At 48.1% G+C, this 15,639-nt stretch overlaps 1 protein-coding gene and 1 non-coding gene across 5 annotated transcripts in view; both read left to right on the top strand.

Annotated features, from left to right (window-relative positions):
• Positions 1–15,639, top strand: part of LOC146060553 (uncharacterized) — a 335,594-nt gene that overhangs the window by 94,454 nt on the left and 225,501 nt on the right. For 2 of the 4 annotated variants that reach the window (XM_083174016.1, XM_083173934.1), the window contains exons 10-14: positions 7,424–7,545; positions 7,749–7,835; positions 7,919–8,050; positions 8,679–8,789; positions 9,038–9,166. The exons of 1 other annotated variant lie outside the window; for it this stretch is intronic. In XM_083174016.1, coding sequence (XP_083030142.1) covers positions 7,424–7,545; positions 7,749–7,835; positions 7,919–8,050; positions 8,679–8,789; positions 9,038–9,166 — 581 coding nt within the window. Of the gene's footprint in view, positions 1–7,423; positions 7,546–7,748; positions 7,836–7,918; positions 8,051–8,678; positions 8,790–9,037; positions 9,167–13,183; positions 13,289–15,639 lie in introns of all 4 variants that reach the window. One more of the 4 variants, XM_083174102.1, reaches the window with a different exon arrangement.
• On the top strand, positions 7,603–7,673 carry LOC146045557 (small nucleolar RNA SNORD57). Its single transcript, XR_014465470.1, has one exon. It is a non-coding gene; the product is annotated as a small nucleolar RNA SNORD57 (small nucleolar RNA).

Genomic DNA, 15,639 nt, shown 5'->3' with positions numbered 1-15,639 from the left:
CAGAACAGGAAAGTCCACAGGTACTTTTCAAGGTTCCAGGATCCACAGGCAGAACAATGGGATGTACTAACAGCAGTATGGCCAAGACAGCTAGTCAGTGCGTTCCCTCCCTTTCCAATAGTTCCAAAGTTCTTAAGAAAGATACAAAGGGAAAACGCGACAGTGATTGCGGTGCTACCTTTTTGGCCCAGGAGGTCCTGGTTTACTCAGCTACTCCATCTTGCAGTGGATGGGCCATGGAGGCTGCCGCAGAGGCCAGACATGCTGGTACAAGGCAAAGTACAACAGCATCAGCCGGTGGCCTGGAATCTGACGGCGTGGCTACTGAAACCAAGACGTTGTTAAGCAGAGGTTTTTCTAGACAGGTGGTGGACACCTTGCTTAAAGCTAGGAAAGCTACCACATCTAATACTTATTATAAAGTCTGGCTAAGATATGTTTCTTGGTGCAAAGAAAAAGAGAAAAGACCCGAGCAAATATTGACGATATTAGATTTTTTACAGTGTGGTTTAGAAAAACGATTGGCAGTCAGTACACTGAAGGTACAAGTGTCAGCACTGGCAGCCATGCTTGACAGTAATATAGCAGATAATCGTTATATTCAGAGATTTCTTCAAGCAGCAAAGAAGATAAGACCCTGGTTTCACCAACCATTGGCACCATGGGACCTGAATCTGGTGCTGAATGCACTTACAGAGGGGCCATTCGAGCCGTTGCAAGAAAGTTCACTTAAGATGCTCACCTGGTGGAGATAACGTCAGCCAGAAGGGTATCGGAACTGCAGGCATTATGGGCGGAAGAGCCGTTCATGAATATGTTTGAGGATCAAGTAGTGCTGCGCACAAATCCCCAATTCTAGCCCAAAGTGGTTTCAAGTTTTCATGTTAATCAAGAAATAGTCTTGCCCTCTTTTTTGTGCTAACCCAGTAAACAGTAAGGAAGCCCGGTTGAATACGTTGGATGTGGTCAGAGCGCTGAAAATATATAAGCAAAGAATGTAGAAAGACTAAAAGTCTATTTATACTAACAGAGGGCAAGAACAAAGGGCAAGCAGCATCGAAGATAACGATTGCCCGATGGAGAAGAAGTTGCATTGTGGAAGCCTATAAAGCAAGTAATCAAGCGCCCCCAAAAGCAAGTAATCAAGCGCCCCCAAAAGAGTTAAAGGCACATTCGACGAGGGCAGTAGCAACCTCTCGGGCAGAGAAGGGTGCAGCTTCCATTACGGACCTGTGCAAGGCTGCAGGATGGGCCTCGGTACACACCTTCGCCAGACACTACAGACTAGATGTCATGGCGTCAGCAGATGCCAAGTTTGGATGTAAGGTATTGTCTGCAGTAATATAAAAAAAAAAAGATAAAAAAAGGGCATGTTAATTAGTACCGTGCAAGTTGCAATGTTTATGTTCGGGTTCCCAGCCCAGTGACTTAACTGCTGGGGTATGACCCACAGGTGATGGCTGCCATGGGGGAGGTAGAGGAAATATGAGATTCTTACCTGATAATATGTTTTCCTCTACTCCACCGTGGCAGCATAGTTCCCAACCCAGTATTATGTTGTTATGCAATTAGCTGTTTGTTTGAGAGCTAAAAACAAAGACACAAGAGAGGAGGAGGAGGAGCCTTTTATGGAGGAGGCATCTTTTTTTCCTTTCCAAATGCTACACAATCAGGGAAAGAACCCACAGGTGATTGCTGCCATGTTGGAGTAGAGGAAAACATATTATCAGGTAAGAATCTGATTATTTTCTGGTTTTTGGAATATAATTTTTTTAACATACTTACCTGGTCCCACGACGGCCTTGGGGATCTTCTTCAGCGGACCTAGGGGCGCATTGGGCGAGTTTGCTCGCAGTGCACTCCTGGGACTACTGAAGAAGATCCTGAAGGACACCGGGGGACTTGGTGAGTATGAAAATAGGGGTGGGGTTTGGAATATTTCGGATAACAGCTCTTCGGATACAGGAGATTCGGCCTGTATTCATTTTGCCTGAACTTTTGTGACTGTATTACCACAGGGAAGTCTGACCATGCCTATGGGGCTGTCTCTAAACTAGAATGCTGTTCGTACTCCTGCTCCCCATGCCACGTCTGGTACCTCTCTGATGGTTCCGTCACCGCCTACTCGCTCTGAGCTGACCCCCACAGGTGATCCCCATTCCTCCTTTTTGATCAGATCCTTCAGGCCATTGTTGCTTTGGAAAGACAGCATGGTCGGGTGCAGCTGGATGTTTGGTTGATTTTGAAGATGAAGGAGAGAGTTGGGTCGGCTGATTGTCGGATCTCTGCCATGGTGGACCACACTGCGTCTGTGCCAGGGCAAATTGCAGCACTCTCTGCTGAAATGGCCATATGTTATTCAAATTGATCTGGCCTAGAGGGTGGGCTTAGGAAAAACAATCTGTGCCCTTTAGGCCTTCCGAATTGAGCTGATGAATCTAGTACACACGGTGCGATTGGCACTAAATTTTCTTTCGATTTTGACTAAATAGTCAAAATCTAATCAAATTCTAATGGTTTCAAGCTGCATTCTGTCCCGATGCACGCTCCCATTTAGTGGAAATTGTACAGAAAAATAGACTTTGCAGACAAGACTACATAGTATGGATCTGTACTATATAGTCAGAATCAATCAATCTCGATCGATTCGCAAGGCAGCCGCACCGGGTGTACACCCCTTAAGATGTTCCTTAGAAAATGCCTGGTGGAGCTGTTTGGCAGGGAAACCTTTCCTCTACGGGCACATCTCCTTTCCTCTATTCCACCACTTTCCATGGCAGAGCCCCAGGCGTTTATTTCTTACACACTGCTGTGACATTAGGCCATCTGCATGGTCCCCTCAAGTTGGACAGCCATTTGGTGACCGTCTGTTCTGATTTTGCCTTGGATGTGCAGAAGAGCCCCTCTAGATTTCTTCCAGTTGAACACAAGCTTCGTGACCAACAACTTCTGCAATACGTCTCATATTCATGTGGCGGTGGATGGTAGTGGCCTCCTCCTCCTCAATACTCCTGCTGAGGCCGGATCATGGCTGGAATGGTGTCTGCATCATGGATGTACCTTTGTGGGCGTTTCTGATCTCGTTTTAGCCCGGGGGACTCTCACAATATGTTTTGGGTTGTTTTTTCTTATTTTTTAATTATTTTTTCTCATGTTAAGCTATTATCTTTGGAAAAGTGGAGAGGGAATGAGTAATTATGAATTTTTGGGAGTTAACGGCTCATTAACTTCATAGGAGGGCCATGCTAGTGATGGCTTAGTTACGTGCCCTTTCTTCTATCCTTAGGTCCGGGTTTGTTGCTGCCTTTCCTCAGGTGGCATTGCTGCTCATTGATGTAAAGATTTTGGCAAATCTGTTGACTTGACTGGCTTAATTCTATCCCTGATACTGTTGTACACCCTGATCAAGGCGGGTTATGCCTGGTAACACCATTACCCCAAATCATAGGTTATCTCTTCTGTCATATGCCAATTGATGTCCCTGAGATGGTGGCGGTCTCTCTCTATCTCTCTTTCTCTCTCCCTCCCCCTCCCTCCCCCTCTCCCTCCCCCTCTCTCTCCCCCTCCCTCCCCCTCTCTCTCCCTCTCTCCCCCTCCCTCCCCCTCTCTCTCCCTCTCTCCCCCCTCCCTCTCCCCCCTCCCTCTCCCCCCTCCCTCTCCCCCCCTCTCTCCCCCCTCCCCCTCCCCCCCTCTCTCCCCCCCTCCCCCCCTCTCTCTTCCCCTCCCCCCCTCTCTCCCCCCTCTCTCTCCCCCTCCCCCCCTCCCTCCCCCTCTCTCTCTCCCCCTCTCTCTCTCCCCCCTCCCTCTCTCTCTCCCCCCTACCCCCTCTCTCTCTCTCCCCCCTCTCTCTCTCCCCCCTCTCTCTCTCCCCCCTCCCTCTCTCTCCCCCCTCCCTCTCTCCCCCTCTCTCTTCCTCTCCCCCCCCTCTCTCCCCCCCCCTCTCTCTCCCCTCCCCCCTCTCTCTCCCTCTCTCCCCTCCCCCCATCTCTATCCCCCCCTCTCTCTCCCTCTCTCCCCTCCCCCCATCTCTCTCCCCCCCTCTCTCTCCTCTCCCCCTCTCTCTCTCTCTCCCCCTCTCTCTCTCGTATGTCTAAAAGCACCTTCACTTGACTCAATATTTTAAAAAACAATGTACTGAATTCTTTATATACCCAATGTAACATTGGCTAAAAAAAGACATTAATCCATCGAGTTCAACCTATCTGACTTGTAGCTACTGACTTTGACTGAAGGTACCCATACACGGTCCGTTCGTCGGATCCATTTGGTACTTAATTAGTACGCATCGCATGCATTGTGCATGCGATGCGATGCAAAAGAAAGCTAGTACAAAAACTATGTGTAGCACATACTTTTTGTACCGTACGATGAGATGCGCGGGAGCGCGCATCTCATAGTACAGAAAAGGACTGCGCAGAACGGAGCGTCTATGGGCACCTTAAGTAATATCTATAGGATTCCCTCAGTGGCCAGAAATGTATCCAGTTTTGATGTAAATTCATGAACAGTAGTTGCTGTAATCATCCCACCGGCAATGAGTTCCAGAATGTTACTGCTCTAATGGGGAAGAATCCTCTTCTTAATTCAGGACAGAATTTATTTTCCTCGAGCCTCAGTACATGCCGCGTGTCCTAAGTATAGGCCTGTTAGTGACCAATCATCTCCCAGTTCCATATGAGTCCGAATCCTGTATTTGAACATACCAATCATATCACCTCTCAGCCTCCGTTTCTCCAGTGATAACATATTCAGCCTGGTTAACCTATCTTTGTATTCTAGTGATTCAAGACCTTTTACTAGCTTAGTCGCCCTTCTCTGTAACCTGTTCCAATTCATTTATGTTCTTTTTAAGGTGCGGTGCCCAGAACTGAACACAGTATTCAAAGTGTGGTCTCACCAATGCCTTGTAAAGAGCTACTATCATATTTGCATCCCTTGAATCCATTCTCTGGTTTTAATGCATGCCAGTGTCCGGTTTGCTTTTGCTATTGCACTTGAGCAGTGCGCACTATTACCCAATTTTTCATATATGATGACCCCCAAGTCCTTCTCTACAGCAGAATTCCATATAATAACTCCATTTAGCCTATGAGTAGCTTGTTCATTTTTGTTCCCATAATGAATTACTTTACATTTATCAACGTTAAACTGCATTTTCCACCTTTCCAGTTTAATTAAGTCACTTTGTAGTGTTTCCACATCCTCTCCTGAGTTAATTTCCTTACTCAATTTTGTGTTGTCGCAATTTTACTCACTATGTCACTTCCAATATCATTAACGAATGTATTAAACAAGGTGGGTCCCAATATTGAACCTTGTGGGACTCCACTTTGGACCTTACCCCAGCTGGAATGTATGCCATTTACCACCAATTGTTCCTGATTGTGGAACCAGTTTATAATCCAATTACAAATTTTATCTCCTAACCCTAAATTACCCAGTCTCATTAAAAACCTTTTATGAGGCAAAGTGTCAAAAGCTTTAGCGAAATAAAGCAGTATTACATCAACAGATTTCCCTAAGTCCAGCCTCCTACTGACTTCCTCATAGAGGCTAAATAAATTAGTCTGACATGATGTATTTTTGCCAAACCCATACTGAGCCTTATTTATCACTTTCTCCTGATCTAAGAAATTTTGGATACTATCTCTTATTATTCCTTCTAATATTTTCCCCACAATGGATGCAAGGCTGACCGGTCTATAATTTTCAGGGTTAGTTTTGCTACCTTTCTTCCATATTGGTACTATGTTAGCTATGCGCTAGTCCCTTGGTACCATCCCTGAGTTTATTGATTCCTTGAATATCAGGTATAACGGTAGTGCTATGACAGAACTCAATTCTTTTAGTATCCTAGGGTGTATTTATCCGGGCCAGGAGATTTGTTACTATTTAGGTTCTGTAATCTATTTTTGACTATTTCCTAATTCAAACATACAGTTTGGGAGCAATCAAGAGCAGAGCATTTAGGGGGGTATTCAATCATTGTCGTGCACCCGCAGCCATCTCCCGACGGGGGAGATGGCTGCGGGGCCCTATTCAATGCTGTCTTCCCCGACAGCATTGAACAGGGTTTCACCGCAGAACGAGCCCGACATCAAAAGCTGTCGGGCTCGTTCTGCCGAGAACAGCCGGAAATAGGCGAGCTCCTGGCCGGAGCTCGTCTATTTCCGTCATCAACTCGTGGCCACGCCCCCTTCTCGCCGCTCGGCGGCCGGGACATTGAATCCCGACTGCCGAGCTCTGGGCGAGCTGACCGAGAACGGGACAGGGGCACGGCTGTCGAGCTTGCTCGACAGCCATTCCCCTAACATTGAATACCCCCCTTAATCTGTGGGAGATCTTCTGAAGATTTTCCCTTGTAAATACGGAAGCAAAACATTCATTGAATAATTCTGCTTTCTCTTTTCCTTCTATTACCAGGGTACCCTGCTTATTGTTTAGTGGGCCAATATTTTCCTTCCTTAACCGTTTCCCGTTTATATAACTGTAGAATTTTTTGAGATTAGATTTGCTATCTGCGGCTATTTTACATTCAGTCTCTAATTTAGCCATCTTCACTGAGTTTTTCTTATTACATTCTTTATATGCGGCAAATGATTTGGGTGTCACATCTTGTTTTAACGCTTTGAATGCCCTCCTTTTTTAGCTACTTCACATTTGACTTTGCTGTTAAGCCACATAGGTTTCCTTCTGACATTTTTTTTTTTAAAGTTTGCCACCTTTTAGTAGTATCCATACCTCTAAATAATTCCTCCCAGTTTATATACTTTAAGGACTCCTCAAACTTACCAAAGTTTGTTTTTCTGAAAATTAAGGACCTAGTTGCTCCAATATAATTATCTTTGTTAAAATCTAAATAAAATGTGATCATATTGTGATCACTGTTCCCCAATGTCTCCCTTATGGTTATGTCCCCATTGTCGCTTAGCAAGAGATCCAGGATATTGTTATTTCTGGTTGGACTTTCAATAAATTGATACAAATAGTGGTCATTTAGGGCATCTAATAAAACATTTCCCTTAGCGGTACTACTTGACCTATCTTTCCGATTTATTTGTGGGTAGTTACAGTCACCCATAATAATAATGTCCCCTAAGCTGGCCGCTTTTCCCACCTGTAGTAAGAGGCCTTTTTCCTCCTCCGTATTTATGTTGGGTGGTTTATAACCTGTTCCTACTACAAGTTTTTAGCCCCCTACCTGTGATTTCTACCCATACAGATTCTACCAACTCCATCGTGCTCTCGTATATGTCTTCCCTTATGTATGTTTCTAAGGATGGTTTAACATATAAACCTACCCCCCCCCCCCCTGTGGACCTAGTCTAGTTTTAGGTTCTTGTAGGCTCAGATCTTGACTAATAACCTCTTCCTGAAAGGACCATGGATGGAATTAATGACCAATGTGTTTTCTTATATTTAGAAACCCCAAACAGGGTGTATGGTGATCAGCTGCGGGAGCAGGTGGAGAAAAGACTTCTAGCCTTTGAGACTGACGAGGCTTCTTGCAAAACAAAGCTTGTGATGAAGGAGACGCAGCTAGAGGTCAGTAAGTGTGCAGAAAGCTGGGTCGGACATGTGGCACCGTACCGCTGGAGTGGTTGGGAATGATGTACCGATTCCTCCCTGACAATGCCCACTGGAGGCAAACACTGGTTTAATGAGTCTGATCCAACAAGGACTCAGACTGCGGGATACGCGGGTAACCTGGAAACTACCAGAATGAGACATATTTACTTCTGTTTCAGAAATTAGATGAGACCGCAAAGATGAAGATAATGGAAAAGGGAAAAAGTTGGAAATGGAGCCAAATGAAGAAAAACCCACAGACGACGGTAACCTAAATATTCTCCCAATTCATGTCCTCAGTAAAATGCCCCAAGTGGAGTGTCCCAGAATCCTTTTCTCCCTCTGTCAGGGCTTAAATACGGTGGAGATACAGCAAAAGCCGAAGGAGTGTGAACAGACGAAAGAAGAAGAGCAGAGTAGATTACAGGAGATGGTAACGGAGGAGGACTGTGAGCCGTCGTCTGACAGAAGCAGAGATGAGGTGAGTCGGGCACTTGCCAGGCTGCCACCTGCTGGCTGAATGTGTGTGGATAGGTTGGTGTGACGCTGGTCCGCGGTGTGACGAATAGACTAATAAGGAGAAAGTGAAGATTCTGTACCACGTGCTCTGTAAGCAGCTGGGATTCCTTTCAAAGGTTCATCTAGAACATAGAAAAATTATCATAAATGTGCATTAAAATAGTCCAGTAAAAAGTCCAGTTTTGAGAGAGGACATCTGAGTATATGCAAAAAAGTGTCTCTCCAAGCTGCCTGGGAGAATAGTCTGGAACGGACTGTACACTGCTCCGTGTGTCCGCAAAAAAGTGTCTCTCCAAGCTGCCTGGGAGAATAGTCTGGAACGGACTGTACACTGCTCCGTGTGTCCGCAGCACTGGAGTTCCTGTACGCTAGCACCTGTGCATTCCTTTCAGCTGTATTACACTACAAAGTGTTATCCCGTGACCTCCTTTTATTGTTGTAGACATCAGAGGGCTCACAGAGCACCGCAGCGCTGGTGCCCTTATTGTAGTGCACTTTTATGATGAGTAGACTGTTCATCCATTATGTTTTACACTGAAATGCTAATGCCAGGTGGCGCTCTAGAGCTGACGTATCTCCTCTCTCCTCAGAAGGAAGAGCCAAGCCAGGAGAAGGCTGTGGACTGTGTCTTTCAGATCGGGTTAGAGGAAGAACCGATTCCGTCCAAAAAGAGGAAGAAATCTGCCTCTGTAGAATCTCCGGTAACAGAACCCAATAAATATAAGTAACGTGAAGTGCGACAGTGGGAGGGCGAGGACGGCATAGAGACGGGTCACTGCTCAGTTGTGCAGTACATTATATAAGGGTCTTAGATCTTATATAGAGTCTGTACAGGCAGAACCAGAGGCTCCTGGGTTAGAAGCGTCACTATGTCCATGGCAAGGGAATGTGCAATACGGAATAACCTTTTTCTATGACATGTCCCAGAATGCTTTTCTCTGTATATTAGGATTCAGAGTTGATGGCGGAAATATTGAGGGGACAGGAGAATAGAGACCGGCAGGAGACAGAAGAGGAGAGGAGATTACAGGAAATGGTAACAATGGAGGATGATGAGACGTCATCTGACAGAGATGAGGTGAGTCAGATGCTGACCAGTGCGCCACCTGCTGGCTGTATGTGTGAGAAGCTTTTGTGGGGGTTCCACTGTACTCAGACTCCTATAAAAATGCATGCAATGTTCTATTAAATGTTAGTCCTATGGCCGTGATGATCACAACCTCAGCGGGACTATCCCTGTCACCCTGTGATATAAATGCCTCCCGTATAAATCACCACGGGTGAACACTTGTAGTGGAGCCAATATCCTGATAAGTCAGGATTTATTAACAATTAGTTAGAGGTCAATGTTTGAGGCTGAGTATGGAATAATGCAGTTATTGGATGTAGGGTGAACACTGTGCAATAAGAAAAGCTCCTTCAGTTGGCCGCATTAATGCAGCAAAGACATACCGGTTCTCCTGATCGGGCCTATGATATTGTTGGAAAGACCGAAGCTTTGAAAGACATTTATTACGTGTTGCATTGAATGTGTTTCTGTACTTTTTATGTTGCCCAAAGGGCATCTTTTTATTAAATACACCCTTTTTTTAAATTGTGTATAATTATTCAATGCGTACCCTGAAACCGATTGATTCATAGGTTAGGTTTTTTTCCCACGAAGACCATGCACCAGCTCCCTCATCCATAATTGTTGCGGCACATGAATTGTTGCCGCATCCACTGTACTCGCCCGACTTGGCTCCCTGCAACTTCTTTCTATTCCCACACCTTAAAACCCGGCTCACGGGGGAAAAAATTCAGCTCAATCAAGGAGACGGAAGCCCATTTGATTTTGAGAAATCATATTTTTTAGAGGGTTTAAAAAAATGGCAGGGACGTCAGGAAAAGTGTATTGGCGTGAAAGGAGATTTTATAATGAGCCGGGCTGTAGGTGCCACTATTGGCTAACAGACGTCACATGACCTGAAAATACTTAACCTGAAATAAAAACCCAGAGCAGAGAGCAGCGGTCATGAAAAAGGATATCCGGGTATATCCGAAACACGTGGATCATCAGCCAAGCGGCTCGGGGTAATCGGCAGGAATGGACTGTACCGCTATCTCCATGTATGTGCCGTGCCGGAGTTCCTGTACGCTAACGTCTGTACGTCCCTTTGAGCTGTATCACACTCCCGAAGCTTTGTCCTGGGACACTCTTTTATTTTTTCTTTTTTTATGAATCCTGCTGTATTGTGGACCTGCGTGACGTGTTTTCAACCGACCGCCTCCAGCTTTGTATAAAGAAACCATGGTACTTGTTTCCTAGCACGGCGCCACCGATTTTAATTGTAGCCATCAGGTCGGAAAAATCGGGGCGACCAAATCGCATGCGATGTTATGCAACGCGATCGATTTTTTTACATTGGAACCAATGTAAAATGGTCCCTGAGACCCCAATTTTCATTGTATACCCACCCTGATGGGTCAAATGCCCCCCCATTGTTAACGCCACCCCACGATGAACGCCAACCCGAAGCGTGGCGAGCGGCGGCGGTACGCGTCCTCTGACCTTTTCATACCCCCACTATCCACGTCGGCGTGGAGTTGATTTTATATAGTGTGGCGAGCGCAGTGAGCCACCGAGCCCGAAGCAGACACGCATCACTTCACAGGTATTACGCATCCTCTCGCGGGGCTTGCCACGCTTCGTGCTCGTGGTTTACTGCGCTCGCCACACTATATAACATCAACTCCATGCCAACGTGGATAGTGGGGGTATGAAAAGGTTGTAGGAATCGTACCGCCGCCCCTCGCCACGCTTCGGGTTGGCGTTCATCGTGGGGCGGCGTTAACAATGGGGGGCATTTCACATACAAATTACTTATCAGGGTGGGTATACAATCAAATATCGGGTATGTTGGGCCATTTAATATTGTTCCCTATGTAAAATCGGGTCCATCGCATTGGTCGCATTGTATGCGATTATAATGGCATACAATGGACCCGATTTTACAATTGTCGGGAAAGCAGTAAAAAAGCCCGAAATAGGGTCGGTCGGGTCTTAACTTAAGGTATGCGATGGGACCCGATGGGCGCCGTGCTAGGAAACAAGTACCGAAACCATACTACGCATAAAATACAGTGGTAGATCGGGATCCTACTTCTAAGTGATAGCCGACTGTATTAGGTACAGGAACATCCTTTTTCCAAAGATACCTTTAGGTGCACTCATGGGTAATGGAAGTGTTTTATTACACCTCTAAAAAGAGCGACTTTCAAATCCGCTGCTGACCCTGAAGGGTAAATCCACCTGTGTGAGATGGAATGGAAGTGCGATTAGATCGGCCTGACATCGCAGGACTCACCGAGAATAATGTGCGCGCTGTCGCGCTGGTGCCCTTATTGCACTGCACTTTTATGATGAGTAGACTTTTACACTGAAAAGCCAATGCCAGGTGGCGCTCTAGAGCCGACATATTTCCTCTTCCACTTTCCATTTATCTATGACATACTGTACAGGGCATTTAACCACATATGTCTACTTAAACGTATCCTGAATCCCAATCTCACCTTAAAACCATTTCTCTTTAACATTTAACTCTCACCAGCCGATTACCATTTAGGCAATAATTAGCAAGATAGCTTCAGTAAATCACCTACTTTCAATCAGCCACCCTAGCTGACGAGAACAGCCAATTAACGGCTCATATAAACCCCCCTGTGACCAACAACGTCACAGGCACTGAGTAAGCACAACCCCCAGCGAAACGGCCGTCTGTCCTGACCTAAGCCGCACTAGCGGCTCATTCCTACACTCTGCCGTATTTAACGGCAGTTAGCAGATCCGGACCATAAGGAGACTGGTACAGCTGACGGGTAAGCGGCGGTAACCGCTACTGTATTTGTACATTCATATTGGCGCACTGCTGACTGCTCTGATTGTCACAATTGCAAAAAATACAGCAGATCTGCGCACACTCTCTCTCTCTTTCTCTGCTCCCCACCTTGTGGGATCTTACTCTCTACTCACGCAGACAGGTGGCAGGTGTCGCTCATCTGCTATCAATGCTTCAGCAGACAAGCACATAGCAGAAAGCAGCACGCCTACCCCCGAGAGTAAGACGCCTCCTATACCTCTCTCTATATACACCTACCTACTTACTATTAGGGGAACTCTCATCTCTGACAGGTACAGAATTCACTTAACCCTGCACTGACCAGATTACAACAGGGTATTTGATCTACCTAAAAGAGACAGCAGATTCCCCATTTTTGCTCCTTCTGACACTCTGTACATACAGAAAGAATATCACTGACCGCTCACTGACTTTCAGGGAACCAGTACGGTTGCGAAAGCCAGCAGCAGCTTCAGTGATCTTTACCACTGTGAGTGTGACCCATTTATACTTATATTGTGAGCACCTATACCCTGCATCTTTGTTTGAGCGGTTACCATCACAACCCTATACCCAGCACCAGTAACAAGATTTACGGCAACAAAAATATACAGTCACAATCATAACAAGTATATTGCCAATTTCTGGACTGCACCAGAACAGGACTATTCCTCTCTGGTCACAATACTGTTTATATATATTTTGCTAGCTTCATCCAGATAATAATAGGAACCTCAATATATGGAAAAGCAGACACTAAGTACAGCTGTCTGCATTGCTCATACTAGTGTTCCCCAAAATCTGGTAATTTCAGGAGTCTATAAAATCCATAGGAAAAGTACACAATTATTCTATAAAATTACCCGTACTCGACCTATGATATCTATGTTTGGTGTTGTATGTCTGTTAATTTGTATTTTAAATGATTATTAAAAGCTAAATTTTACAGTCACTTTTTGTTAAATACCTTTGACAATTTAAATGAGTGCCCCCAAATAAAAGAGTACTTTTTCTCTTCTACTTTGGTACTTATAATTACTCTCGGGAGCACCGCCACGTCACTATCTACCATACTACAGGTGGATTATCTAACTCAATTGCGGTATTACACAGATTCAAAACCCATGCATGTATATTTGTAAAACATCTCGGTGTCACTTGTGCTCAGGTCACATCCCTCCCCCTTTCCCCTCAAAAAATATTTCCTCTTCCCTCAGAAGGAAGAGCCAAGCCAGGAGAAGGCTGAAGACCTTATCGTGGAGAACGGGTTAGAGGAGGAGGAGAAACAGGCTCCATCTAAGAAGAAAAATAATAAATATCTGGTAACAGAACCCAATAAATATAAGTAACCCCTACGGGCACTCCTCACACCGTCGTAAGGGGCTCCGCCCTCTTAACCTGTGAGCGGCTTTATTGCGTGAAATATGGTTTGTGCTGGAGGGGGGAGGGGGTTGGGGGAGTTGGGGAAATACTGCGGGTGTGGGAGGGACGGGTGTAGTGTTTTTACAGGTGGATGTGGGGGTGCTGTGGGTAGTGGATGTGGGGGTGGTGGGTGCGGCGGTTGGGTGTTCTGGTGGCATGGGTGGGTAAGGGTCGGGTGCGAGGGGCAGTGGCGGGGTTGCTGTAGGTGCGTGAATGATGGTGCTGTGGTGTGGGAGGTATGGGTGCGTGAATGATGGTGCTGTGGTGCGGGAGGTATGGGTGCGTGAATGATGGTGCTGTGGTGCGGGAGGTTTGGGTGCGTGGGTGTTGGGCAGGTGCGGTGTTTTGGCTGGCTGTGGGGGTACTGCGGGTTGAGGAGGAGAGGTGGTGGCGCATTAGTGGGAGAGTCGTGGGTGCAGGTGGGGGAGGGTGTCCAGTGGTGGTGTGGGAGAAGCTGGTGTGCTGTGAGTGATGGAGTTGCAGTTGCGGGGGTGAGCTGGGTGCAGGGCAGATGCTGGATATGGGGTGCTGACCATTGTGTGTGCCCACAATGTATACATTACATAAGGGGAGTAATGACCCTCATTGTGCATTAATGACCCCCTCCCTCCACTGACAGGCGGTCCTGGCACTGCCTGGCTGCAGCGGTGACGGTCCCCACGTCCTACTGAGACACACGCCACTGCTGTCATTATGGTGGCGGGGCGGGTGACAGAGGGCTGCTGCTTCGCCACACAGGGCCGGACGGCATTGTGGCTGGCAGCGGTGACCGTGCTGCTGTGTGGGGCGGGCTAGGCTAAGGTCAGGGGTGGGGGGAGCAGAGTGCCATGTACCCACTAACTTTACCCTGGACATTATAATCCCTATCGGTGGGCAGCCCATGTTATTAGTGGGTACAGCTCCCCCTGGCGGCCAGTAACCCGCTCCATGAGGGGGAGGGAGTGTGTTCCGCTGCTTCCCCGCCTAACCTGTACTGGGGGGTTGGGCTGCTAACCCCGGCTACCACAAACCAGCTCTGGGTGAAAGGGGGGGGGGTGTGGACAGTACCGCTCACCTCTCACCCTGATGTCCATGAGAGACTTGCTAGAGAAGCGGGGATGGGGGAAGAGACACACTGGAGGCAGCGGGTACGGGGGAAAGAGACGTGCTGGAGGCAGCGGGGACGGGGTAAGAGAGGCGCTGGAAGCAGCGGGGACGAGAGGAGAGACACGCTGGAGGTATCAGGGATGGGGGAAGAGACGCTCTGAAGGCATCGGGGATGGGGGAAGAGACGCGCTGGAGGCAGTGTGGACGGGGGAAGAGACACGCTGGAGGCATCGGGGACGGGGGAAGAGACGCGCTGGAGGCAGCGGGGACGGGGGAAGGGACGCGCTGGAGGCAGCGGGGACGGGGGAAGAGAGGCGCTGGAGGCAGCGGAGAAGAGGGGAAGAGACGCGCTGGAGGCAGCTGGGACGGGGGAAGAGACGCGCTGGAGGCAGCTGGGACGGGGGAAAAGACGCGCTGGAGGCAGCGGGGACGGGGGAAGAGACGCGCTGGAGGCAGCGGGGACGGGGGAAAAGACGCGCTGGAGGCAGCGGGGACGGGGGAAGAGACGCGCTAGAGGCAGCGGGGACGGGGGAAGAGACGCGCTGGAGGCAGCGGGGACGGGGGAAGAGACGCGCTGGAGGCAGCGGGGACGGGGGAAGAGCGGCGCTGGAGGCAGCGGGGACGGGGGAAGAGCGGCGCTGGAGGCAGCAGGGACGGGGGAAGAGAGGCGCTGGAGGCAGCGGGGACGGGGGAAGAGACGTACTTTAGGCAGCGGGGACGGGGGAAGAGACGTACTTTAGGCAGTGGGGATGGGGGAAGAGAGGCGCTGGAGGCAGCAGGGATGGGGGAAGAGAGGCGCTGGAGGCAGCGGGGACGGGGGAAGAGAGGCGCTTTAGGCAGCGGGGACGGGGGAAGAGACGCGCTGGAGGCAGCCGTGGGCTATTTACAGGCATTGTCTGACAGCATATGGGCCAGCACGGGGAGGGAGAGGAGGCAGAGGGTGGCGCTGTCTACCACTGTGTTCTCTGTCACTGTGTGAGTGTGTGTGGGCGGAGTCAGAGGTGCTGACTCCACCCAGCATTATACACACACTGACTGACAGTTCTGCCTAAGTATATAAGATGTGAAGTGTGACAGTGGGAGGGTGACGATGCATGGAGTCCAGTCACCGCCATCTTGTGCACTTCATTATATCAGTGTCTTAGGTCTTACTGTATATAGATCC

Source organism: Crinia signifera, chromosome 1 (assembly GCF_055691185.1).
Source record: "Crinia signifera chromosome 1, ASM5569118v1, whole genome shotgun sequence".
Classification (NCBI taxonomy): domain Eukaryota; kingdom Metazoa; phylum Chordata; class Amphibia; order Anura; family Myobatrachidae; genus Crinia; species Crinia signifera.
This window is presented reverse-complemented; position numbering and strand designations above follow the sequence as displayed.